General features: G+C 38.3%; 1 protein-coding gene across 1 annotated transcript in view; it reads left to right on the forward strand.

Annotated features, from left to right (window-relative positions):
• LOC116297635 (ubiquitin carboxyl-terminal hydrolase 34) overlaps nt 1–21,476 on the forward strand; it is a 37,014-nt gene that overhangs the window by 8,646 nt on the left and 6,892 nt on the right. The window contains exons 15-56 of the mRNA XM_089040832.1: nt 6–133; nt 470–744; nt 1,251–1,405; nt 2,135–2,342; nt 3,868–3,956; nt 4,040–4,119; nt 4,966–5,098; nt 5,425–5,670; nt 5,931–6,956; nt 7,477–7,591; nt 7,843–7,967; nt 8,406–8,648; nt 9,116–9,174; nt 9,283–9,400; nt 9,505–9,594; nt 9,749–9,869; nt 10,437–10,609; nt 10,963–11,028; nt 11,270–11,416; nt 11,942–11,998; nt 12,077–12,154; nt 12,681–12,775; nt 13,039–13,208; nt 13,676–13,878; nt 14,007–14,492; nt 15,144–15,211; nt 15,287–15,362; nt 15,761–15,850; nt 16,308–16,382; nt 16,519–16,670; nt 16,970–17,027; nt 17,381–17,485; nt 17,724–17,768; nt 17,848–17,952; nt 18,523–18,588; nt 19,150–19,231; nt 19,375–19,432; nt 19,859–19,895; nt 19,987–20,019; nt 20,109–20,157; nt 20,323–20,408; nt 20,788–20,871. Of these exons, the coding sequence (XP_088896958.1) occupies nt 6–133; nt 470–744; nt 1,251–1,405; nt 2,135–2,342; nt 3,868–3,956; nt 4,040–4,119; nt 4,966–5,098; nt 5,425–5,670; nt 5,931–6,956; nt 7,477–7,591; nt 7,843–7,967; nt 8,406–8,648; nt 9,116–9,174; nt 9,283–9,400; nt 9,505–9,594; nt 9,749–9,869; nt 10,437–10,609; nt 10,963–11,028; nt 11,270–11,416; nt 11,942–11,998; nt 12,077–12,154; nt 12,681–12,775; nt 13,039–13,208; nt 13,676–13,878; nt 14,007–14,492; nt 15,144–15,211; nt 15,287–15,362; nt 15,761–15,850; nt 16,308–16,382; nt 16,519–16,670; nt 16,970–17,027; nt 17,381–17,485; nt 17,724–17,768; nt 17,848–17,952; nt 18,523–18,588; nt 19,150–19,231; nt 19,375–19,432; nt 19,859–19,895; nt 19,987–20,019; nt 20,109–20,157; nt 20,323–20,408; nt 20,788–20,871 (5,955 nt within the window). The remainder of the gene's footprint in view (nt 1–5; nt 134–469; nt 745–1,250; nt 1,406–2,134; nt 2,343–3,867; nt 3,957–4,039; nt 4,120–4,965; nt 5,099–5,424; nt 5,671–5,930; nt 6,957–7,476; nt 7,592–7,842; nt 7,968–8,405; nt 8,649–9,115; nt 9,175–9,282; nt 9,401–9,504; nt 9,595–9,748; nt 9,870–10,436; nt 10,610–10,962; nt 11,029–11,269; nt 11,417–11,941; nt 11,999–12,076; nt 12,155–12,680; nt 12,776–13,038; nt 13,209–13,675; nt 13,879–14,006; nt 14,493–15,143; nt 15,212–15,286; nt 15,363–15,760; nt 15,851–16,307; nt 16,383–16,518; nt 16,671–16,969; nt 17,028–17,380; nt 17,486–17,723; nt 17,769–17,847; nt 17,953–18,522; nt 18,589–19,149; nt 19,232–19,374; nt 19,433–19,858; nt 19,896–19,986; nt 20,020–20,108; nt 20,158–20,322; nt 20,409–20,787; nt 20,872–21,476) is intronic.

A 21,476-nucleotide genomic window follows, 5' to 3' on the forward strand; every position in this document is an offset into this window, starting at 1 on the left:
CATAGATCCACTTAGAAGATGGTTTGATTCAGGAGGCAGAGAAGTTGCTTTGTCAGCTCATTTGCTACACAGGAAAGAAGAAAATCAGAATGAAATTCATAGAAGGTTGTGTGGCAAATCTTGCTAACAACAGGTATTACAATGTCTACCACTGTCATAGCTACCATGGATGCAAATCTGAAAGCAAATAAATCATTCTTATGATGTTGATGGAGATGTGTCACTGTTTGTTCCATGGAACCTCCTTCATGAAGCCAATCATATTCTTTATATAGTACTCAGTAGAATGAACTTGGGTAATATTATGGTTTGTCCTTAAAATGCAGGAAATGCTTCTGGACCCTCTCCTCCCCCCCTAAATTCCTGGTTCCCCCACCTATCCATTTTTCCGATTAATCTATTTACCTTCATTCTTGTGCCATTTTCATAGAACAAAATTTTCCATTCTTTTGCTTTTTTTTTCTTCTAGATCTGTAGTCATGTCTATTCAGCTCCTTCCTAAATTATTCAGCTCTTTCCAACAATATGTAAATGTCAGCTCTGGCCCACATTGGGTGACAAAATGGGCCACCTCTGAACTTGGTATCATGGAGTTGTTCTTCAAGAATCTTGTACTTTACATGGACAACAGCAACGACAAGAAGACCTCATCATGTTCTCTGTACAGTCACAAGGATGAAGTCCAAGCAAGGCTGCAGTTTCTGTCATCAATTTTTTCTAATGAGCTTTCGAAACCAGAATTTGGTAAGATTTTCATATTTTATTGTTTTTTAAAGGTCTCTATTTTTATTAAGTAGATGTCATATTTTGAGGCTGTTATTTTTTAGCTGTTATTTCCAATAATATAATCAGTAATTTGAATCTGGTATATTTTTTCATGAGGGTAGCACTTAATAGCCAGTGGCTAACAAACCTGTGGCCCTCATTCTGTGATCGAATTGGAATTTAGGAGTTGATTTTTGTGGAGGGAGGAAAACCGGAGAACCCAGAAAACCCTTAAAGCACATGAGAGAACCAACAAACAACTCTACTCATATACAACACCGAACCTGGCCGGACTCGAACTCAGGTCACATTGATGAGAGGCAAGCGCTCACACAAATATTATATAAGCATTTGGGATTTCCATTAATAAATATTTGTGAATTATTATTTTTCAACTCTAAGGAGAAGTTGCTAGCTACCCATCCATCTTTGGATCAACTCATGACATCCCCTTCTTTTAATCATGAAACTATGCTGTCTTTCAGGTTTAACTCCAGAGCAAGTAGATGTGCTATGGTCAGCATTAGTGAATGACTGTGAGTGCTCAGATGAGGCATTGGAGTGGTTTGTACAACAGGCTCAGAGTAAAGATCTTCATGCTCTCAACAATGAGGCACTCAAGTACATCTTTACTGAAAAGGTATACTCATGAACCCAACATGTTCATTACATCATCCCTTTCTATCTTCCTGCTCTCTCCATTTCTTCACCCATTTCTTCATTTCTTCAGATTTTTAATATTTGTTCAATCAGTCTTTTTTCAAAAATACCTAATTATTTGTTCATTGTATCATCCCTCTCTTTTCCCACTTTCTCTTTCTTTTCTTTATTTATCTATTCATTCATTCATTTGTTTGACAAATATTATACTTTGTTAGTTAAGTATAATTCAAATATGCACTGACCGCTTACCGCATGTTCTTACCATATGATGCATGTGGAACGAAGCCAGTGCTAGAGATCACCATTATCTAAGCATGTCCAGCAATGCCTTGTCATAAGGACTTGTAATACAAATGGTAACATTCTAAGAATTATGAATTCCTATGTGAGATCTGAGAATAAAAGAGATTGGAGTAACAGTGGGAAAAGAATGATCTGGACACAGGCAACCCATTTGGGGCTCAAAATAATGCCCAGTTATTGGCCAACATCCGGCAAGAATTGAAACTTGTCCAGTCAAATCTTTGTCTTGACATCATTTTGACCAGTAACATTGAGCCAGAAACAAAGTATTTCCAAAAAGACTAATTTAGCCAGTGATCATAACTGATATTTGACTGGCCATATTTTAAGAGCTTGTCACATAATAATATTTAGATCCTTACATGTAGTAAGATCATTATATTAGTGTTATTGTTTATTCCAGCTGCCGTCCATTGCACCTGAAACATTCACAATGACAGGGTTGACGTTACTACAACAGTTGTACAAAATGTTTGAGAATTCAAGTGTTGCGTCTGAGAATACTTGTAAGGTGTATGGAATAGATCAGTTATGGAACATAGCACTACAAGCCAAGTCACTGGAAGTCAGTATGGCAGCAATCAATTATTTAAATTCTTTATATATTAATGGTAAGTCTGGGTGATGATAATGTATGTGTTACTATGGTTGTGGTAGGTGATGGGATGATCATTATGAAGATGGTGATTGGATGTTTATCATGATGTTGGGATAAGAGGATGTTGGTATTGGTGGTGATGATGATAATGTTGATGGTGACGATGATGACAATGATGATTATGATATTGATGATGATGATGATGATCATGTTCAAGATGGTGATGATGGTGATGATGGTGATTCTGCTGATGACTATGACAATATGGTGATAATGATAGTATGATGATGATGATGACAGTGATGTGACAGTAATGATGTGATTATGATGATAATGGTGATGATTGTGACAATGTTGATGGTGAAGAAGATGATGATGATGAGGATGATGCTGATGGTGAAGATGATGATAATGGTGATGATTGTGACAATGTTGATGGTGAAGATGATGATGATGAGGATGATGCTGATGGTGAAGATGATGATAATGGTGATGATTGTGACAATGTTGATGGTGAAGAAGATGATGATGATGGTGACGATGATGCTGATGGTGAAGATGATGATAATGGTGATGATTGTGACAATGTTGATGGTGAAGAAGATGATGATGATGGTGATGATGATGATGATGGTGAAGATGATGATAATGGTGATGATTGTGACAATGTTGATGGTGAAGAAGATGATGGTGAGGATGATGCTGATGGTGAAGAAGATGATGATGATGGTGATGATTGTGACAATGTTGATGGTGAAGAAGATGATGAGGATGATGCTGATGGTGAAGATGATGATAATGGTGATGATTGTGACAATGTTGATGGTGAAGAAGATGATGATGATGGTGAGGATGATGCTGATGGTGAAGATGATGATAATGGTGATGATTGTGACAATGTTGATGGTGAAGAAGATGATGATGATGGTGAGGATGATGCTGATGGTGAAGATGATGATAATGGTGAGGATGATGGTGATGGTGAAGATGATGATAATGGTGATGATTGTGACAATGTTGATGGTGAAGAAGATGATGATGATGGTGAGGATGATGCTGATGGTGAAGATGATGATAATGGTGATGATTGTGACAATGGTGATGGTGATGACAATGGCGATGATGGTGATGGTGATGATGATAATGGTGGTGGTGATGACAATAATGGTTATAATGAACCTGCATGATAATGATGATAATGCTAAAGGTGATGCTGTTGATACAAATTTTGGATTAAAAACTCATGGATTCATGGATATGATTACATTCTGCAACTCACATGTTGATGGCAACATTCTAAGGTTGAGAAAAAAACTGTGTCAAGCTGGCATTGTAGTGCACTTTGGGGCAGGCTGGCATCAATTTTATTCCATAAAACAGCTTCAAAATGCACTGCAATGCCAACCTGACCCATTTTTCCCCTAGACCTCAGAAAGGCTAATATTGGTGCTGTTGTTGATCAAAATCGCAATACCAATGAAGTTGATGACAATCATGATAGTATTGATGCTGATAATACTGCTTACTGTTTATTGAAGCTGATGGAGGAAGTCTAAAGTCAGAGGAAGAGTTTATAACTAGGTGTATGTCTAGTATACGAGAAGCAGCAAAACCAAACCACTCCCTTGTAAGTTGATCACTTAACTACATAATCTTTTATTTAGAAAAATATGATTATTGATCATGGTTATTATGGTGAACTTTTTGCAGGAGGCTAAAGAGTTAAGCTTGCAGATCATAGAGAGAGGAATAACACTCTTAAAAAGTCATATTGAGACATTCAAAAAGAGGTATTAAATTTATTTATTATTTACTATACTAATCAGTACATAGTCAATCAATCATCAATCAATCAGTCAATCAATCATCAATCAGTCAATCAATCAATCATCAATCAATCAGTCAATTGATCATCAATCAATCAGTCAATCGATCATCAATCAATCATCAATTAATCATCAATCAATCAGTCAATCGATCATCAATCAATCATCAGTCAATCGATCATCAATCAATCATCAATCAGTCAATCAATCATCAATCAATCATCAGTCAATCATCAATCAATCATCAATCAGTCAATCAATCATCAATCAATCAGTCAATCGATCAGTCAATCGATCATCAGTCAATCAAACATCAATCAATCAGTCAATCAATCAGTCAATCATCAATCAATCATCAATCAATCAGTCAATCATCAATCAATCATCAATCAATCAGTCAATCAGTTTTGTTTATAGAGGACATGACAGTAACTGACAAACTCATGGTCAAACTCGTGGTTGATTAGAGACAGGACTGCCATTAATGTGGTCATGCATGCAAGCCACGTGAAGGTGTAACCATTAGCAGATGTAATTACAAAGGCAGAACCTTGTTGTTGGGTTTTTTAAGACCCTTAGTGTTGGTCCAGTCAAGTCTTTAACCACGATCTCCAACACAACAGACTGATGCTCTTACCAACCGAGATAATGGAGCATAATATAGAGTATATTGATTAAAGAGATTGTCATTGTGTTGTGTTTGTCATGCAACTTCGTCAAGCGAAATAATTCCTACTGTAAGAGTTACATAGAACAATGGGTAGTATAGTGGAGCCTTTATACTTATTATTTCTTTACTGATTCTTTTAGGTTTGCATTCCATCTCCGTTTATGGTTGCTTGGAGGGCATGGCATATCATGTCATCGGCAGAAGATACAACACACAACAGAGAAGCACTTTCCTATCAGGGTCATGTGTCAACCAGCTGGTCTGTCTGACAAGGTAGGAATAATCTTTCTAAATCCTATCAAAATACAAAATTCAGGAGCCAGATGTCAAAGCCGAAGCCCAAATAAGCACTAGTAATCAATCAGATAACTGTTATCCAGCAGGTAACCTTTATCAAGATGGAGTGATTCGGTTGCCAGAAGCTCAAAAAGGAGTTATCCACTGGATAAAGTTATATTATTATTGGCAGGATAAAACTTTTGTCTGTTGGATAGTGCCTATCTGGTAAATAACTTATTTAGGCTTATTTGTATAACCCCCTCCCCCAAATTATAACACTTCCTCAGTACACCTAATTTTAATTTCCTGTGTTCCTGAAGGGTACATTTGAGATGCATTCATCAGACCTGGTGGCAGAGTTGCGTGCTGAGGTAACACACTGGTGTAAACAGTTACAAGAAAAAATAAAAAACGAAAAGCAAGGGGAAGACACCACAAGACACTTACCACTATCTCCGTTCTCTCCGCAACTTAATCCTCCTTTTAGACTCATCTCCCAAGGGCATGAGTTAACGCCCGATCTGGATGAGAAGACACTTGCTGATGTTGGATTTAAGGACTTGCAGGTATGTAGAGTGTACTTGTCTTTCTTCCCCAGAAAAATCCTCATTCTCCCATTACTTCATAAAGGAGGGGGTGAGGGGGGTGGGGGGACTTAATAGCCAGTGCTTAACAAACCTATGGCCATCATTGCACACAATTTGAAAATGAGTTTCTGCACTTTCCATTGTGCGGACATGTAATGAAGTAAATTGGGTTGCTGTAATATTAAGAAGCATTGTACAGTAAAATTTTAAAATAATATCCTCCCATTTGTTCTTTGCAGCTTGTCTTTGTGTCAGTTGGTGCTATGCGAAGAGACCGTTACCACGACAACAGTCAAATTCCGTCATCATCTCTACCAGCTCCTAAGTGGGATAACACACCAATGATGATCTTACTACAGGATAAACACTTTGAGGAACTCTTTTCTTTTCTAGAAGTACTAGATAAACTTAATGTTGCAAATGATAAACAAACTTCTGAAGTTAAAAACGAGGAAAAACTTGGACAATGGAAAGACATGGATTCCTCAAATACTCCTGTTGCCTCAAGCTCAGATTCTACAATGCAGGAACAGAGACTACCTATGGACTTGACAGATGAGTCTGGACATTCCCCACTGGAGGAAAAATCCCGTATACAGCAAGAAAACTATGCACAACACTTGTGTCAATTAATATGGGAACTACTTTGTATTTTACCTACAAACCCATCTGTCTCAACCAGGTTAAAATATTTTGGACGGCATCTCACACTAGAAAGTGATTCTAATAAATCAGATACTGAACAGAAACATTCATATGAGGAATTTTCTGTGCCGTGGATGGAACTATTAGACCCACATTATCCTCATAAATTACTGTATTGCCTTCAAGTAGTGGATTTAATACACTATTCTTATGAAGACAGACATCGGAGCGTACCCAATGATTCAAAATCAAGTAGTGAGTCCTCAGATTCCTCTGACACAGAAGAAGAAAATACGAAGAATGCTACGAGTTCATCGTGGGGATCTCTGTTTGTAGAATTTGGGGGCCTTCGGCATCTGTACAATATAATTATGTCCGGTCACGTAGAGACCCGATGTGGTCCGTTGTGGACTCCATGGCAGGAGGAGTGTCTTGCTTATGTATTAAAGCTTGTTTATGAATTTGGGACTATTAAAGCTGACGATGACGAGGATGAGGTTTTTAGTATGTCTGATAGCGAACAGAATATACAACACTTCCAGCAGAGGGATGGAAGGTTTAGAGTGCGCTACAAAAGCACTGAAAAAGAAGAAACCATTTGCATCAAATGTTTATCTCCTGTAAGTTAAATAATAATAATAATAATAATAATAATAATGTACACAATTACTGGGAAATCAGTAGTTTACATTGTGGTCCGAAACATCTTAGGATGACAGATTACAAGTTGACAATCTTGAACTTTTTTTAAATGGGACTTCATTTGGTTTGGATGTAGTACGATCCTGTCATTTATCCGTCCTCCCTTCCACCTACCTATCATTCCTCCCATCCATCTATCATTCCTTCCATCCATCTTCCTAACCTTCTTTCCATCCATCTTCCTATCCTTCCTTCCATTCATTTATCCATCCATTTTCCCAGCCATTTATCCATCCATTCATCTCTATTCATGTGTTTACTCACTATTTTATTCATTCATTCACAAAGATATTCTCTTGTTTTTTCATTCATCCATCTATTCATTCATCCATTCTTTCATTCTGTTTTGCTTATTCATTTTGTCACTTTTTACTGTTACCACATTAGTATAGAATGAAAAGTAAAATATTAACCATGATTGTTTTGTCTTCTTTTCAGCAACTTATGTCCATGGTAGAAGTTGAACCTCTATTACACCGGTTACTAGCAATATCATACCAGGCAACCCTTCAAGTCCATACTGGGTCACACAGAGGAGGCAGGGGAGGGCAGGGTAAGTAATGTCAGTTTGGGGAGGGGAGGGAAAGTCAATGATTTTGTCTCTCAGATCATTGGTCAAGGAAGCACAGAGAAAGTCCTTTCGTTGCTTGGCCCAGATAAATAATAATAACAATGTTTAAACAGGAAGCTCTCATCCCTGAGGTGTTTTTCAGAGAGGTCCTAGAGAGATCACATCCTAAGGCCTCCATTTGAGCACCACTATTTTTGCAATGCCTTGAATTCTCATTGTTTTTATCCCAATAGTTGTTTATCAAGCAATATCCTTGTTGGTGTCTTGGGCCTATACTGATTCCCGTGTTAGTAAAGGCCTTCTACATCAAAAGAACTTCAGATCCTGGCTCAAACAACTTGTCCTTCTTGCAAGAGAGGTATGTTTTACATATGTTTTTCTCAATTAAAATTCCGATAATCTAAGTTAGTAGGAATGTTTTTGATCAATGTGGGCCAGAAACCCAGTTGTCAGGAGCTGTGTTTGCGCATATTAGGGACAGACCATTAGATATTTAGGGGGGAGGGGTGGGCAAAACCCCAAAAAAATCGAGTCTTTAAAGAGTGAAAAAAAATCATGCATAAGGAAACTGCCAGAAAAACATTCCAAATTATGTCCAAAAAAAGTTCCTGCACAGCCATGAGGTGTTAAAAAAATAATTCCTGCACAAAATAAATTGTTCAACCTCACCCTCAAAAATATAACAGTCCGTCCCTTATGAGAAATGGCTTTAATGTAGTAACCATAATACTTCTCCTGGAAAAAGTTGATTGTTCACATGGATTTAAATAACCTTGAAAAACCATTTTTTTACCAGCCCATGGTAAGATGTGAGGCTTGTCGTGGACTCTACAGACTCAGTCTAATCAAGGAAGACCCTTGTTTGATAGAATTAATGGATGCACTGCTAGATTTCCTGCCTTTAGCTCAGTCCTTACAGTCTAAGTGTACTTCAAGCCAAAGTGCAGGCCATGGTAAGAACCTAGAGCCTTGTGCACAGGAATACTTCTCCATTCTTTGCCGACTGGTGGATAGCTTACCGCTGGAGGAAGGCAGCAAGGTAAGCAAGCACCTTTTCTTCTTTCTTTATTCATATTTGATCAACACCCTGCAAGATCCACTGGGCCATTTAAAGTAAGGGTACAGCTAACTCTCAGAACCAATTGAACCCTAGCTCCTTAGGTTTTTCAGAGGCAGGAAAACTGGAGTACTTGGAGAAAAAATCTTGAATCGAGGGAGAGACCTAACCCTCTCTACTGACTCGCACGTGATGTCAAGTCCAGGAATCGAACCCGACGACCCCAGTGAGAGGCGAGTGTACTACCACAACCACATCCTTGATTCCCAAACCTTTTAGGAACATGGTTTAGATTTCCAGAAAACAATCGTAAATGAAGGGGTATAATGTATGTTTGCTAGAGGATGTCTGTCATCCACATTTTAGCAAATATTGAAATTCAAAATCAAGTTATTATAACATTTTTCAAAATCATTTTCAAAAAATGGTTTTGTTTATTTTCTCATCAGGACCTTGCTATTGATCTGAACTCTCTCGCTAACCTACTTTCTGAGTACATCATCAAAAGGTGACTAAAATAATTATGCTATCATGTGTCTAAAGTGCACATGTTGATGTTAGGGAATAAGAATTACCCTAATTAATGTATCGTTCTGTATTCTATGAAATATTGCAGTAACGCAAGCCCCAAGAGGCACAGCAGTCGGGAAGAAGAAGGACTGTGTGGCATGTTAAAGCTGTACACAGCAGTTATGCGACATAATCCGCCCTTTAAGTACTCTGACAAGGGACTCGTGAGTATAACTTAGAGTATTTCTCAAGATTTAAGCTATTGAGTAACCTATATTTGGTATATTATATTAAAACTATTTATGACGTCTTATTTAATTTCTATTAGGAATTCCTAAGAGACATATTTGGGCCTTGTCTGTTTGATCTGCCCAGCGATTGCTATGATGACAGGAACTTGCCGTTATGTAAACTCAAGGTAAATACCAGACAAATATTAGACATGATAATAAATATTTATTTATTTAATAGCTATGAGGAAACAAAAAATCAATTCCCTGGAAATAGTAGAACATTACACCGAAATTGACTGAAAATGATAGCTCACTGTCATTTTTTTTTCTTTTCTCCAGTCTGCTAGGAGTGCAGCATACGATCTGTTGTTAGAAATGGCCAAGGAGTCCAAAGAAAACTTCCTTGAGTTGCAGAAACTACTGATGAAACACCATAGACCCGGCAATTCACGTCTACAGGGTAAATAAACTTTCTAACCAAGGACCATAGAGCAACCTTTACTATAAAGTCAGGGTAAAAAAAAAAGTATGCTAAAGGTAAAAAAATTGGGCTATAAACCAGTCCCTTCCCCACCAGAGCCCATTCCCTACCAGCACCCTCCCCTCCACAGTCCCTTCCCCTCCACAGCCCCTTCCCCTTCACAGTCCCTTCCCCTTCACAGTCTCTTCCCCTTCACAGTCCCTTCCCCTCCACAGTCCCTTCCCCTCCACGGTCCCTGCTAACATTGAGGCCATGACAATATGAAACCGACAATATTCTTCAAACTAGTCACATCGTGCAAGATCCAACCAAAATGCTCAGGTCACATCACCTCCATCCTGTGTTATGTTCTTTATTCATATATTATGATGACACTCAAATGGCTTCAGTTTTCAATGAATCAGACAAGGGATCCATTTAAGAGCAGCAGTCAAACGGCTTGAATAAGACATCAAAGAACTGCTACCTTCATTGTTAGTATTGCTCACAGATATGCATTAGTTAAGAAACAGTTTTTGAAGTGGTTTTGTTTGTTTTGTTTTCCAGGTAGTACCAAGAAACACAGTTCATATGGCTGGCATTACTGGCCACATGATAACGAGCGATCACCATGTGGTCTTGTTGGAATCATTAATCTTGGTGCAACATGCTACATGGCATCTTGTATACAGCAGTTATTTATGATGCCAGAAGCAAAGACCTCGATTCTTAATGCCAAGGTACTACAAGATTAATCTCCAACCTTGACTCATTTACTGGGTCTCTTTTTTCTTCATTCCTTTTACTCCTTTACTTTCCACTTTTCCCTCCCTTTCTCTCTTTCTCTTTCTCCCATTCCTAATTTTCTGTCCTTCCCATCCTTCTATCCATCTCTCCCATTCTCCCTTACCAACTTCTTAATGCTAAGGTACTCCTTTCCTCCACTTTTCCCTCCTTTCCTATCTTTCTCCTATTCCTAATTTTCTGCCTATCCCATCCTCCCATACCTATCTCCCGTTCTCCCTTCCCAACTTTCTTTTATTTTCTCTTCCGTCCCTTACTACAATTCACATTTTTTCTCTTCTATGCTTAGATGACTGGAAATGCAAGAGACGATCATTTTCTCAAAGAACTACAGAAGATGTTTTGCTTTCTCATGGTAGGATACTCATAAAATGATACTGCTTTCCAATAGAACTCCTCTGAGTTTGGTAAACATGATGCATTTTGGTCTAGCTTGGATACTAAAGACATCATATAGGGCTTGATCAACAAAAGATATTTTGTACCCAATCTAGACCACAATGCACCATGCTAGCTATCTCAGGAAGAGTCTGTGCCCCAACTTATTGAAGGCATTGGAAGGTTGGGTGATTAAAGCTTTTTTTCATTGCTTTTAGATGAGTGAACGCAAGGCGCACAACCCTCGTTCTTTCTGTCGGACCTACACCATGGACAAACAGCTAATAAACACTGGTGAACAGAAGGACATGACTGAATTCTTTACTGATTTGATTAGCAAGTTAGAGGATATGTCACCATCACTTGTGAGTATCATTATCCTTCCTTTCCACTTCTTTCTTTCATTTCCATACCTTTGTTGTGTATATCTATCCTCTTCTCTCATTACCCAGTTTTTTCTTCTTATATCTTTTTCCTTTCCTATGTTTCTTGCTTTTCTCTCTTCCATTTTCTTTTCCCCTTTTCCTGCTTTTCTTTTCCCAATTTTCTTTCCTACCTTTTATTTCTGTATTTACTCTCTTCCTTTTCTTTCTTCAACTCCTCCTTCCTTCTTTCATACATTTTCTCCTTCCCTGCACATTTTCCATTCAATTTTTCCTTTGCTATAACACATTTGTTCCTGTATTATCGTTTTACTCTTGTTCTCCTACCTCCCTTCTTGCCATACTATTATTATTACCATACTATTATCATAAATGTTTTCCTGGATTGTCTTTTTACTCTTGTTCTCCTACCTTCCTTCTTGCCATACTATAATTATTTCCATACTATTATCATTTCCCTTTCACCTGTTCTTTTTCCCATTTATTGATTCCTTTTCACTTTTGTAGAGAGACCTAGTACGAGAGCTATTCTGTGGAGTTATCACAAACAACGTAGTATCACTGGTGAGTTTGTAACAACCAATTAGTGACCTCTCAAATATTATTGCCACGCATGACATTTTTGACATTTTTTTGTTTAAGGACTGTACCCATGTTAGCAAGACAAAAGAGGAGTTTTACTCTGTGAGATGCACTGTTGCTGACATGAAGAACCTATATGTAAGTAAATGACTGCCTTTAGCCAGTAAGAACAAGTCAAGGATCATATACTAGGGCAGATCCAGACAAAATTATAGAGCGGGGGAAGGGGGGGCTTGAGCAAATTTTGTGAATGACACTACAGAACTTGGAAAAAGTATTTAAAGACCCATTGCCACTTACCGTGATGCATCACAATTTGTTTACATTTTGAATCGTGTCACCACTGAAAAAACAAATCTAACATTTTGAATAAACTCTTAAATAGTCCCTAAAGCCGTAAAAGAATGTAAAAGAATCATAATTGTGCCTTAGTGTTATGTCGGAAAAGGATTTAATATGACGTTATTATTCAATATATGAATCTTTGAATTTCATGGACCACGAAATTCATCTGTGACTGCGGTGCATCACGGTAAGTGGCAATAGGCCTTTAAAATTTGCTTTCTATTCCACTTCAAGAAAAATAAACAGCGTCATGAAGGGGGGCATCCCACTGGATTGGCCATAGTGAAGGTGTTAATTTCTTGGTGTTTATGTTGAATAGGAATCACTAGACGAAGTTACCATCAAGGATACCTTGGATGGAGACAACATGTACACTTGTTCACAGTGCTGTAAGAAAGTCAGGGCTGAAAAAAGGTAAGGTTCTCAGAACTTGATGTAGGCATGCAGGACCCAGCCGATCTCTAGCTTCAGTCCTTCTGTGAGTATTGTTTCCCCCCCCCCCCTCCCCCCTCCCCCGAATCATTGGTTCACATTAGTCTTTTTCATAGACTTTTTAGAGTTTTTTGCAAGCATGGGTATGTCCTCTGGTATAAGCATGGTAGCCAGTCTATTAGAGTGTGCATTATATTTTAATAATTCATACACGACAACAAATATTTGATTCTCGTGTTTTCCAGAGCATGTTTTACTGTGTTACCCAAGATTCTTTGCTTCAACACTATGCGCTACACATTCAACATGGTAACAATGATGAAAGAGAAGGTCAACACACATTTCTCTTTCCCTCTCCAACTGAACATGGCTCCGTACTCAGAAGAATACTTGATGGGAGACAAGGCTGACCAAGGTATCTAGGACTCCCCTTTAGTATTAATTCTTTCTTTAATGGTATATATATCTTGATTCCATAAAAAAACATGCATTGATATAAATTTACAATACTACCATTGCCTTCCAAATGATTTCTGTTCTGTTGTTGTTCCTCTTCAACTTGTAAAAATATCATAGAGTTTGGGTTCTCAAAATGTCGCTGCTTTCTTATTGGCTAAGATGACAGTGTAGTTCTCTCTCATTTCTGCATTTCTTGGCTCCTTGTTATGCAGAGAGTAGTCACTTTGACTTGTACTCCTCAAATTATGGAGTCATTTTTGATATTTGAAAGGAGTTTATGGGGACAAAGTCAAGTTTTTTATTTGAAAATGCTTTGGCCAGATTTTAGGAGTCAAGAAGACCTCTTTGTTCACTTCATCTGAGTGATAACAATAATTTTGGCATATTTGTAAACTCACTTACTTTTTAAAATTCTATTGTTAGACCCAGAAAAGGATCCCAACTATTGGTACAACCTGATAGGCGTGGTGGTACATACAGGGACCGCTGAAGGTGGACATTACTACAGCTTTATACGGAACAGAACTGATCCACAGCAAGACCAGTGGTTCCTGTTCAACGACGCTGAAGTCAAACCATTTGATCCTTCGCAGATTGCAAGTGAATGCTTTGGTGGAGAAATGACGGTATGAGGCAAACTCCATAGTTTTGAGAGAAAAAGATATATAGTTTTATAGAATTGATAATTTTCCTTGTATTGAGTCACTTACCAATCAGTATGTGATAAAGATATGTATATATTAATATCTTAAAGACCAAGACATATGATGTGGTGTCTGAGAAGTTCATGGAACTTTCCTTCGAGAAGACCCACAGTGCCTACATGTTGTTCTACGAGCGCCACACCCCAAACGCCTCACCTATACAAGTACCACCTATCAACCTCAGCCCTGACTTGGCCCACTGGATCTGGACAGATAACATCCAATTCCTACACGATAAGCACATCTTTGATACCACGTACTTCAATTTCCTATGGTTATTGTGCAGTAGTATACCCCCTACTCTTGAGGATAGTGAAGATGTTGTGCTGTCGAATATACAGCTTAGTACGTCGTTTTTATTGGAAACACTGGTTCATTCTAAGGAGAAGTTGCTGCTGAAGAATTGGTCGGAATTGTTGATAACCCATCTTGAGAACAGCAGTGCTGCTTGTGAATGGTTCTTGAATACGTTATCTGTTGATGACTGGTGGCTGCAACAGATGTTTGTTAAATGTCCTGTACAGAGTATACGACATGTAAGTGCTATAAAGGTCATCAGTATCATCACCATCATCATCATCACCATCATCACCATCATCATAACCACCACCATCATCATCACCATCATAACCACCACCATAATCATCATCAGCACCACCATCATCATCACCATCATCATTACCACCATAATCATCATCAGCATCATCATCACCATCATCATTACCACCATCATCATCATCACCACCATCATTACCACCATCATCATCATCACCATCATCATCACTATCATCATCATCATTACCACCATCATCATCATCACCACCATCATTACCACCATAATCATCATCATCACCATCATCACCATCATCATTACCACCATCATTATCATCACCATATCGTCTACCACTGCCGCCTATAATATCACTATCATTCGCGTCATCACCAACATGATCATCCAGTATCAATTCATCACCGCCATCAGCATCACCATTGACATCTTTGTTAGTGGTATGACATGATCTTCAACATCATTAGCATCAACTTTAACATCTATATATCTTTTCAGCAATTGTATCATCATAATCATTGACATCATCTTCAAAAATTCAACAAATGTGAACAATTTTGTTGCTACACTCTGTTTGAGCATTAAATCAATAACCAATATTTATTTGAACTCTTTTTAGATGTTTGCCCGACTGTGTGTTCACGCTATTCAAGCTCTGCGCCCTTCATATGTCCAATCGGATGACGAGTAAGTACACCATTTAAAGCTACTCCCTCAGACTGTACCTTGTGCTAATAGTGTATTGAATGGATCGGTTTTCAGGGAAGCCGAGGTAGTGGATGTTGACAAAGGTCCTTTTTCTTTCGTGGTGCGTTTTATCAAAGCTGTTCTTAAACTGGTAAGAAGTATTTGCAAAGAGCCAATGTTGTTAACGTTGGTGTTTTCGTCCAGTAAAGGCCGGTTTAGAGGGTACGATTTTCGCCTACAACTAGTAGGTGAGTTGTAGGCTTGATTTACATGTTACTACTTGAGAAGTAGGATGGTGCGAGTGTGTTATAGGCGAAAATCATGTCATCTAAACCAGCCTTAAGAGCGCTTATAGATGACAGAGTACCTTTCTAGGTTCTTCCTGGAATAGGGAACTTGTATTATTCTGGTCTATCATGGGCACAATCATCTTTCATTTATCATGCTTTATATGGTATTGTACCCAAGCTAGAGCAGAATACACCACACTTTAACAGCTAGATATGACGTATCAAGGAAAAGATAATTTACTTTTAAAAAAATTTTCAGCTTGATTTGAATCACATTCGTCTCTACATCAAGAACCTGTCTGAGCTCTTCTGGTTTCTTCATCAGTTTGCTTTGGTTGGACAAGAAGAGGTATGAAAAAAATAAATTCCCAAATGTAACCAAACCTCTCAAACACGACCACTGTTTGGATATGACAGGTGGTCGCTTACGAGAGGTTTCCATTACAAATATTAAAACAAGAGACTTGGTAAATAAGTCTTGATTACTAAACAAAACATGTGCTTATGGAAACAAAAGTGAACGCCTCAGGGCCCGGTTGCATGAAGGGTGAATAGCACTATCCAACGGATAAATCCTTATTCGGTGGATAAGTCAATGCTGTTATACAATAAATGTATCCAGTGGATAAGATTTGTCTGCCAGTGCTATCCACCCTTCATACATCCAGGCCCAGATATGTACAATGTTTTATCTTAGTCTGCACAGTTTTTACATGAGAATGTAGCAAAGTATACAAAACGTTTTTAGTATTCAAGACTACTGTTAGTATGTCATTGTCTTACCGGTGACTTTTGATTGGTTGCAGCGAGAGTTCTTAATAGGTATAGAGGCAATATCGACTATGATACACTTCTACCTCAAGACCAAGACCCCAGAAGCTGTAAGTATATGTGTCTTGTAGCAACCCATGTGGGACATGTTTGTCTTACCTTGATAAGTAGCCCAAACATAACTGAGTCTGCTTTGTGTTAACATAGTTGCATTTGGATCTTAACAATTTTCTGTGTCTGTATCAGCCAACTGAATCCAGTGCAGATGATGATGATGACATGGATGATGACGATGATGAGGTTGTGGCCCTCCTGCCTGAAGACAAGTACCGCGGCAGCTCCTTGGAGAAGATGGTTTCTTTAATAGCTGTTCTGGTAGAAGCATCTTGGAGTGAGAGGTTAGTGTGCTTGCATCTTTCCAAAACAGGGTACACCTAACTCATTACTTGCTTAGTGTTGTGTTACGCTTTTCAGTTTACAGCAGATTTCGTATGACTATGGAAAACTCACAGTACAGATTTACCATACCGTGCTGTGCTGTGATCCAAGCATTCTTTATCATTGGATTAAAAAATACCCTGTGCACATGATTCGTTCTATGGATATCATCTATTCCACAACGTGATTGTGTCAGATGCAGCCTGATGTAAATAGTTGTAAAAAGAGAGACGATTGACTGTGACTTGTATTTTTTTAGACAATTAAATCTCTCCAAGAATGACATCGATTCGCTGGTTGGAGGAAAGGAAGTCAAGGTATGTTTCTACTATTTATAACGATTTGATTGGTTAATTTTTGAAGTTCAGAATCAATAACATTTGACGTTAGATTGATGTTTTTTACCGAGATTTTTCACTGGTTAAGTTCAGAACCAATGACATTTGACATTAGATTGATGTTTTTTACCGAGATTTTCAATGGTTAAGCTTAGAACCAATAACATTTGACATTAGATTGATGTTTTTTACCGAGATTTTCATTGGTTAAGCTTAGAACCAATAACATTTGACATTAGATTGACGTTTTTTTACCGAGATTTTTCATTGGTTAAGTTCAGATCCAATAATATTCAATGTTAGTTTAATGTTTTAATTCTTTCATTCTCTAGGGACTGACATTTCTATTTCAAGTTATCAAGGACAACGTTAATCTACGACACACAGCCAACTTGGTCCTGAGTCTGTGTCGATATAACACTAAGCTTGCAGAAAACGTAAGTTAAATCTATACCTTTCCTAAGCATTACCACGATTTTTTAATGTATTAACTGTTCTGCCATTTTCCCACCACTTGTTCAAGCATGCGCAAATCGTTTCCTAACCTTCACTTATTTTGTATCTAGCAAGTAAAGCTTCCCCATATACGAGAGAATAATTTGTCGCGTTGTCTACGCAATTTAAAATCTTGTTGCAGCATAATATACAAATCATTAATTTGCTTGTTATTTTCAGGTGGTGTCGATGTTAATATCCTCTGTACAGAAGCTGCCATCAGAGGTCAGTCTTCTAAAAACCTTGAGGAACCCTATAAAGATCTATCTTGATGTAGTTTATCTTTCTCTTCTTCTCCTTCTAGCAATCCCAGGCGTTTTTCAAGCTGCTATCAATGCTGACAGAACTACAGGGAGGTCCACCAGGACTGCCTTCCTTCATCAACCTGACTCTAGCAAGAATTTGGGAGGTGTGTATAGACTTCAATCTTAAAACTTGTCTTATATGATTGGAAGCTTATGAGAAAAATGCTACCTACTTCTTCCCCTGTCGAAAATAATTGCAGGAAGGGGGTTGGGGGGGGGGGGGGTTGGGGGGTAAAAACGCTACCTACTTCTTCCCCTGTCAAAAATAATTGCGGGGGGGGGGGGGGACTGGTGGGATTTTGTGAATTGTAAGTAAAAAAATGTGATCCCTTCCCAACCTCAATTTCTTTTCACTTGGCTGGCCCCCTATTAGAATAGGATAAATTTTTTACACCAATTTTCTGTTTAGGTTGTTATTATTATTGCCCATTAAAAAATGAGAAGCCCTTTACTTAAACTCTTAGGCACATTCCTACAAAGTTTGGTGCTTGTATGGAACTGTATAATGATTTTGATATTATTCGACGCCCTGTTTAACGTGGACACTTTCACTGGGCGTTTTCTGTATCAACGAGATTTGACTGCAATAGTTTCCTTTTTTTGCAATAGTTTTACATTTTCATGAAACGCTCTAAAATGCAGTATAGGTTGAAGTCTTTTTTTTTCTGTCGCAGGCTGCTGAGTACAACGCCATGTTGTGTCTGGATTGGCTGACTCTTATTGCCCCAAAGAACAAAATGGTACGATGTTTGCGAATACCAACAACTTGTACGAGTCATTAAAGACGAAGTTCATCTAATTGGTTATTACGCACAAGTGCAAAAACATACAAAAACTAAAGAGCAACTTTCCCCACCCAACACCTCTGCAGACCAATTCAATTTTAACTACTTGACAATGGTTATTCCAAGGACCGCGGACCACCCTAAAAAGCGGGGGGCTGAGATTGGAAAATATAAGAGAATAGCAGGGGTGGATCCAGGATTTTGTTCAGGGAGGGGTGCTGCACACAATGTTAACCCTGGGAGTAGTGCACCCCTTAGAATCAAAGGGGAAAACATTTTGTATTGGATATCTTCGAAGTAGGGGCACAAAGGCAAACCAGGGAGGGGTCCCTTGGATCCACCCCTGCAATAGTATGAGAAAAGGGGGAAGTTTGGGCTATAGCCTTCCGTCTCTGCAGTCCCTGTATTCATTGCTTGGTGTCCAAATATGAGCTACTACTGGCTTTAAGCGTTCCCTTTATGTGGTATATAGTATGTATTGTATGTTTGAGTGTACGGTGTTTGTTTGTTCCACAGGCACATCAGTGGGTGTTGGACAACATGAATACATGGGTTGAGAAATACCTCATTGCTGATAATAACCCACGCATAAGAAATGGTCAGTACCTTTTACCCATTCACTTTTCATCCCTCCCATTTCTCCTTTCCCATTTTCCTTTTCCCATTCTTCCCAATGTCTTCCCAAATACATTTCAATTTTGTTGAATGGTTATTAATATTAGGTTATGCTTTTGATTCCAGCTTCAGCTTGTCTTCTTGTCTCGCTCGTTCCAAGCCATAGCTTCCGACTGAGCTTCAGGTATGATAGAAATACACATTTGCTGAGTAATGATGTGCAATGCTGTTATGATGATGATGATGATGATGATGACAGTGCCAGTGATGATGATGATGATGGTGGCGGTACTTGATAACAATAATGATGACTGTAAATGATGATGATAGATGATGTTAACTATGATGATGATGCTAATATGATGGTGATGAATTATGGTGTTGATGGTGCTAATGATTGATGATAAAAATGACGATGGTAATGGCGGTGGTGATGATGATGCTAATGATGAATAATAAAGATGACGATGATGCTAATGATTGATGATGAAAATGACGATAGTAATGGTAGTGGTGATGATAATGATGATGATGATATTGATGACACTGATAATGATGATAATGATGATGTGATGGTGATGGTGACACATGTATTTAATGTTGTCTTTAGAACGAGGAGCTTCACCACGCCCCAGAAAGACCTTCAGGTATGTTCACACTTATACCATACAACCGCTCAACATAACCTGTCTTTATCATCTACAACAGTTCACTAATATTGTACCTTTCTTCTTACAGTTAAGCGAAGAAGCTAAAGCTGTACTACATAAGGTTAGAAAACAAAGTGGTATATCTATTGTCATCTATATTTGCTTGCAACATTTCATTTATAACTTGCTAACATGCTCTTATCTTATCAGATCTTCAAAGCTCTTCTTGAACTGCTGTCCCCAGCTAGGAATTACTGTGGTAAGCATCGTTACATTCCTTAAGTTTTTTTGTTTACTACAATATCTTTAATTGAATCTTGTTATCTGCTACAAATGGTGGTCAAAGAAAGATGGTTATAGCAGTGTATAGCAGCGTATAATGGCAGTGTAGTATCGTAACTATTCATTATGATTATATTTGCAGACCGTACGATGCAGGGCACTACAAAACTGGTCAGTTATTTTGCTGTGTTGAACTACTTTCTTGTATCCAGAAACGAGAAAGAGATGGTAAGTCGATAGATTCTCGTCTATCTACAATCTGGGACGAGAATGTTAAGAAAGTTTCAGTTCTAATGAAGATTGTCATGAAAACAAAAAAAATTCCCCTTAAAACGAACCCCTCCCCCCAGAAATAGGGCTTTTGTACCTACTGGAAGTAACATCGTAATGTTTCCTTGAAGTCTCATATGAGAGTTAGTAGCTCAGTGGTTAGAGCATGGCACCGGAATTGCCAGGGCACAGGTTCAAATCCCATTCGATCAAGACTCAGAATTTTTTCTGAGTCTTTCAATTTGCAGCTGCATAAGTTGCTTCATATACTGCAAGGATCAGCTCAATTTGATAACATTGTATGTGTTGTTAACCTGTTATTTATGTTGTGTTCCAGGTAAGACAGTATTTACCAGACTTGTGGAGGTTATTCCACCCGATAATGTCAGAACCAAACATCTCAGTCCATCACAACAAACAGGTGACCTTAATTTTTATGCTAAGTATTTAGTTCAATGATTATTTACGAAGCTTTCCGTCATGGCGGCCATCTTCGGGGCTTTTAACCTTCATAATAATTTGCTTTATCGAAGGACTGTTAGTGTTGATGTTGCTCCTACATCTTGCTATTACTGCTGTTGCTTTTGTCGTTGCTACTTTTGCAGTTTTCGATGCTGTCGTTGTTGTTGCTACTGCTGCTGCTGTTGCTACTGTTGTCCACGTTTCTATTACTGCTGCTGCTGCTGTTGCTACTGTTGTCCACGTTTCTATTGCTGTTATTGTTGTTGCTACTGCTGCTGCTGTTGCTACTGTTGTCCACGTTTCTATTGCTGTTATTGTTGTTGCTACTGCTGCTACTATTGCTACTGTTGTCCACGTTTCTGTTACTGCTGTTGTTGTTGCTACTGTTGCTACTGTTGTCCACGTTCCTATTACTGCTGTCGTTGTTGCTACTGCTGCTGCTGTTGCTACTGTTGTCCACGTTTTTATTACTGCTGTCGTTGTTGTTGCTACTGCTGTTGTTGTTGTTATTGTATTTTATTTTGGATACCTTATGTTGTTGCTAAAGTTAATATTGTTTTTCTC

The sequence above is a fragment of the Actinia tenebrosa genome, unplaced genomic scaffold, assembly GCF_029948245.1.
Source record: "Actinia tenebrosa isolate PJP-AT-01 unplaced genomic scaffold, QUT_ActTen_1.0 PGA_scaffold8__29_contigs__length_14323225, whole genome shotgun sequence".
NCBI lineage: Eukaryota > Metazoa > Cnidaria > Anthozoa > Actiniaria > Actiniidae > Actinia > Actinia tenebrosa.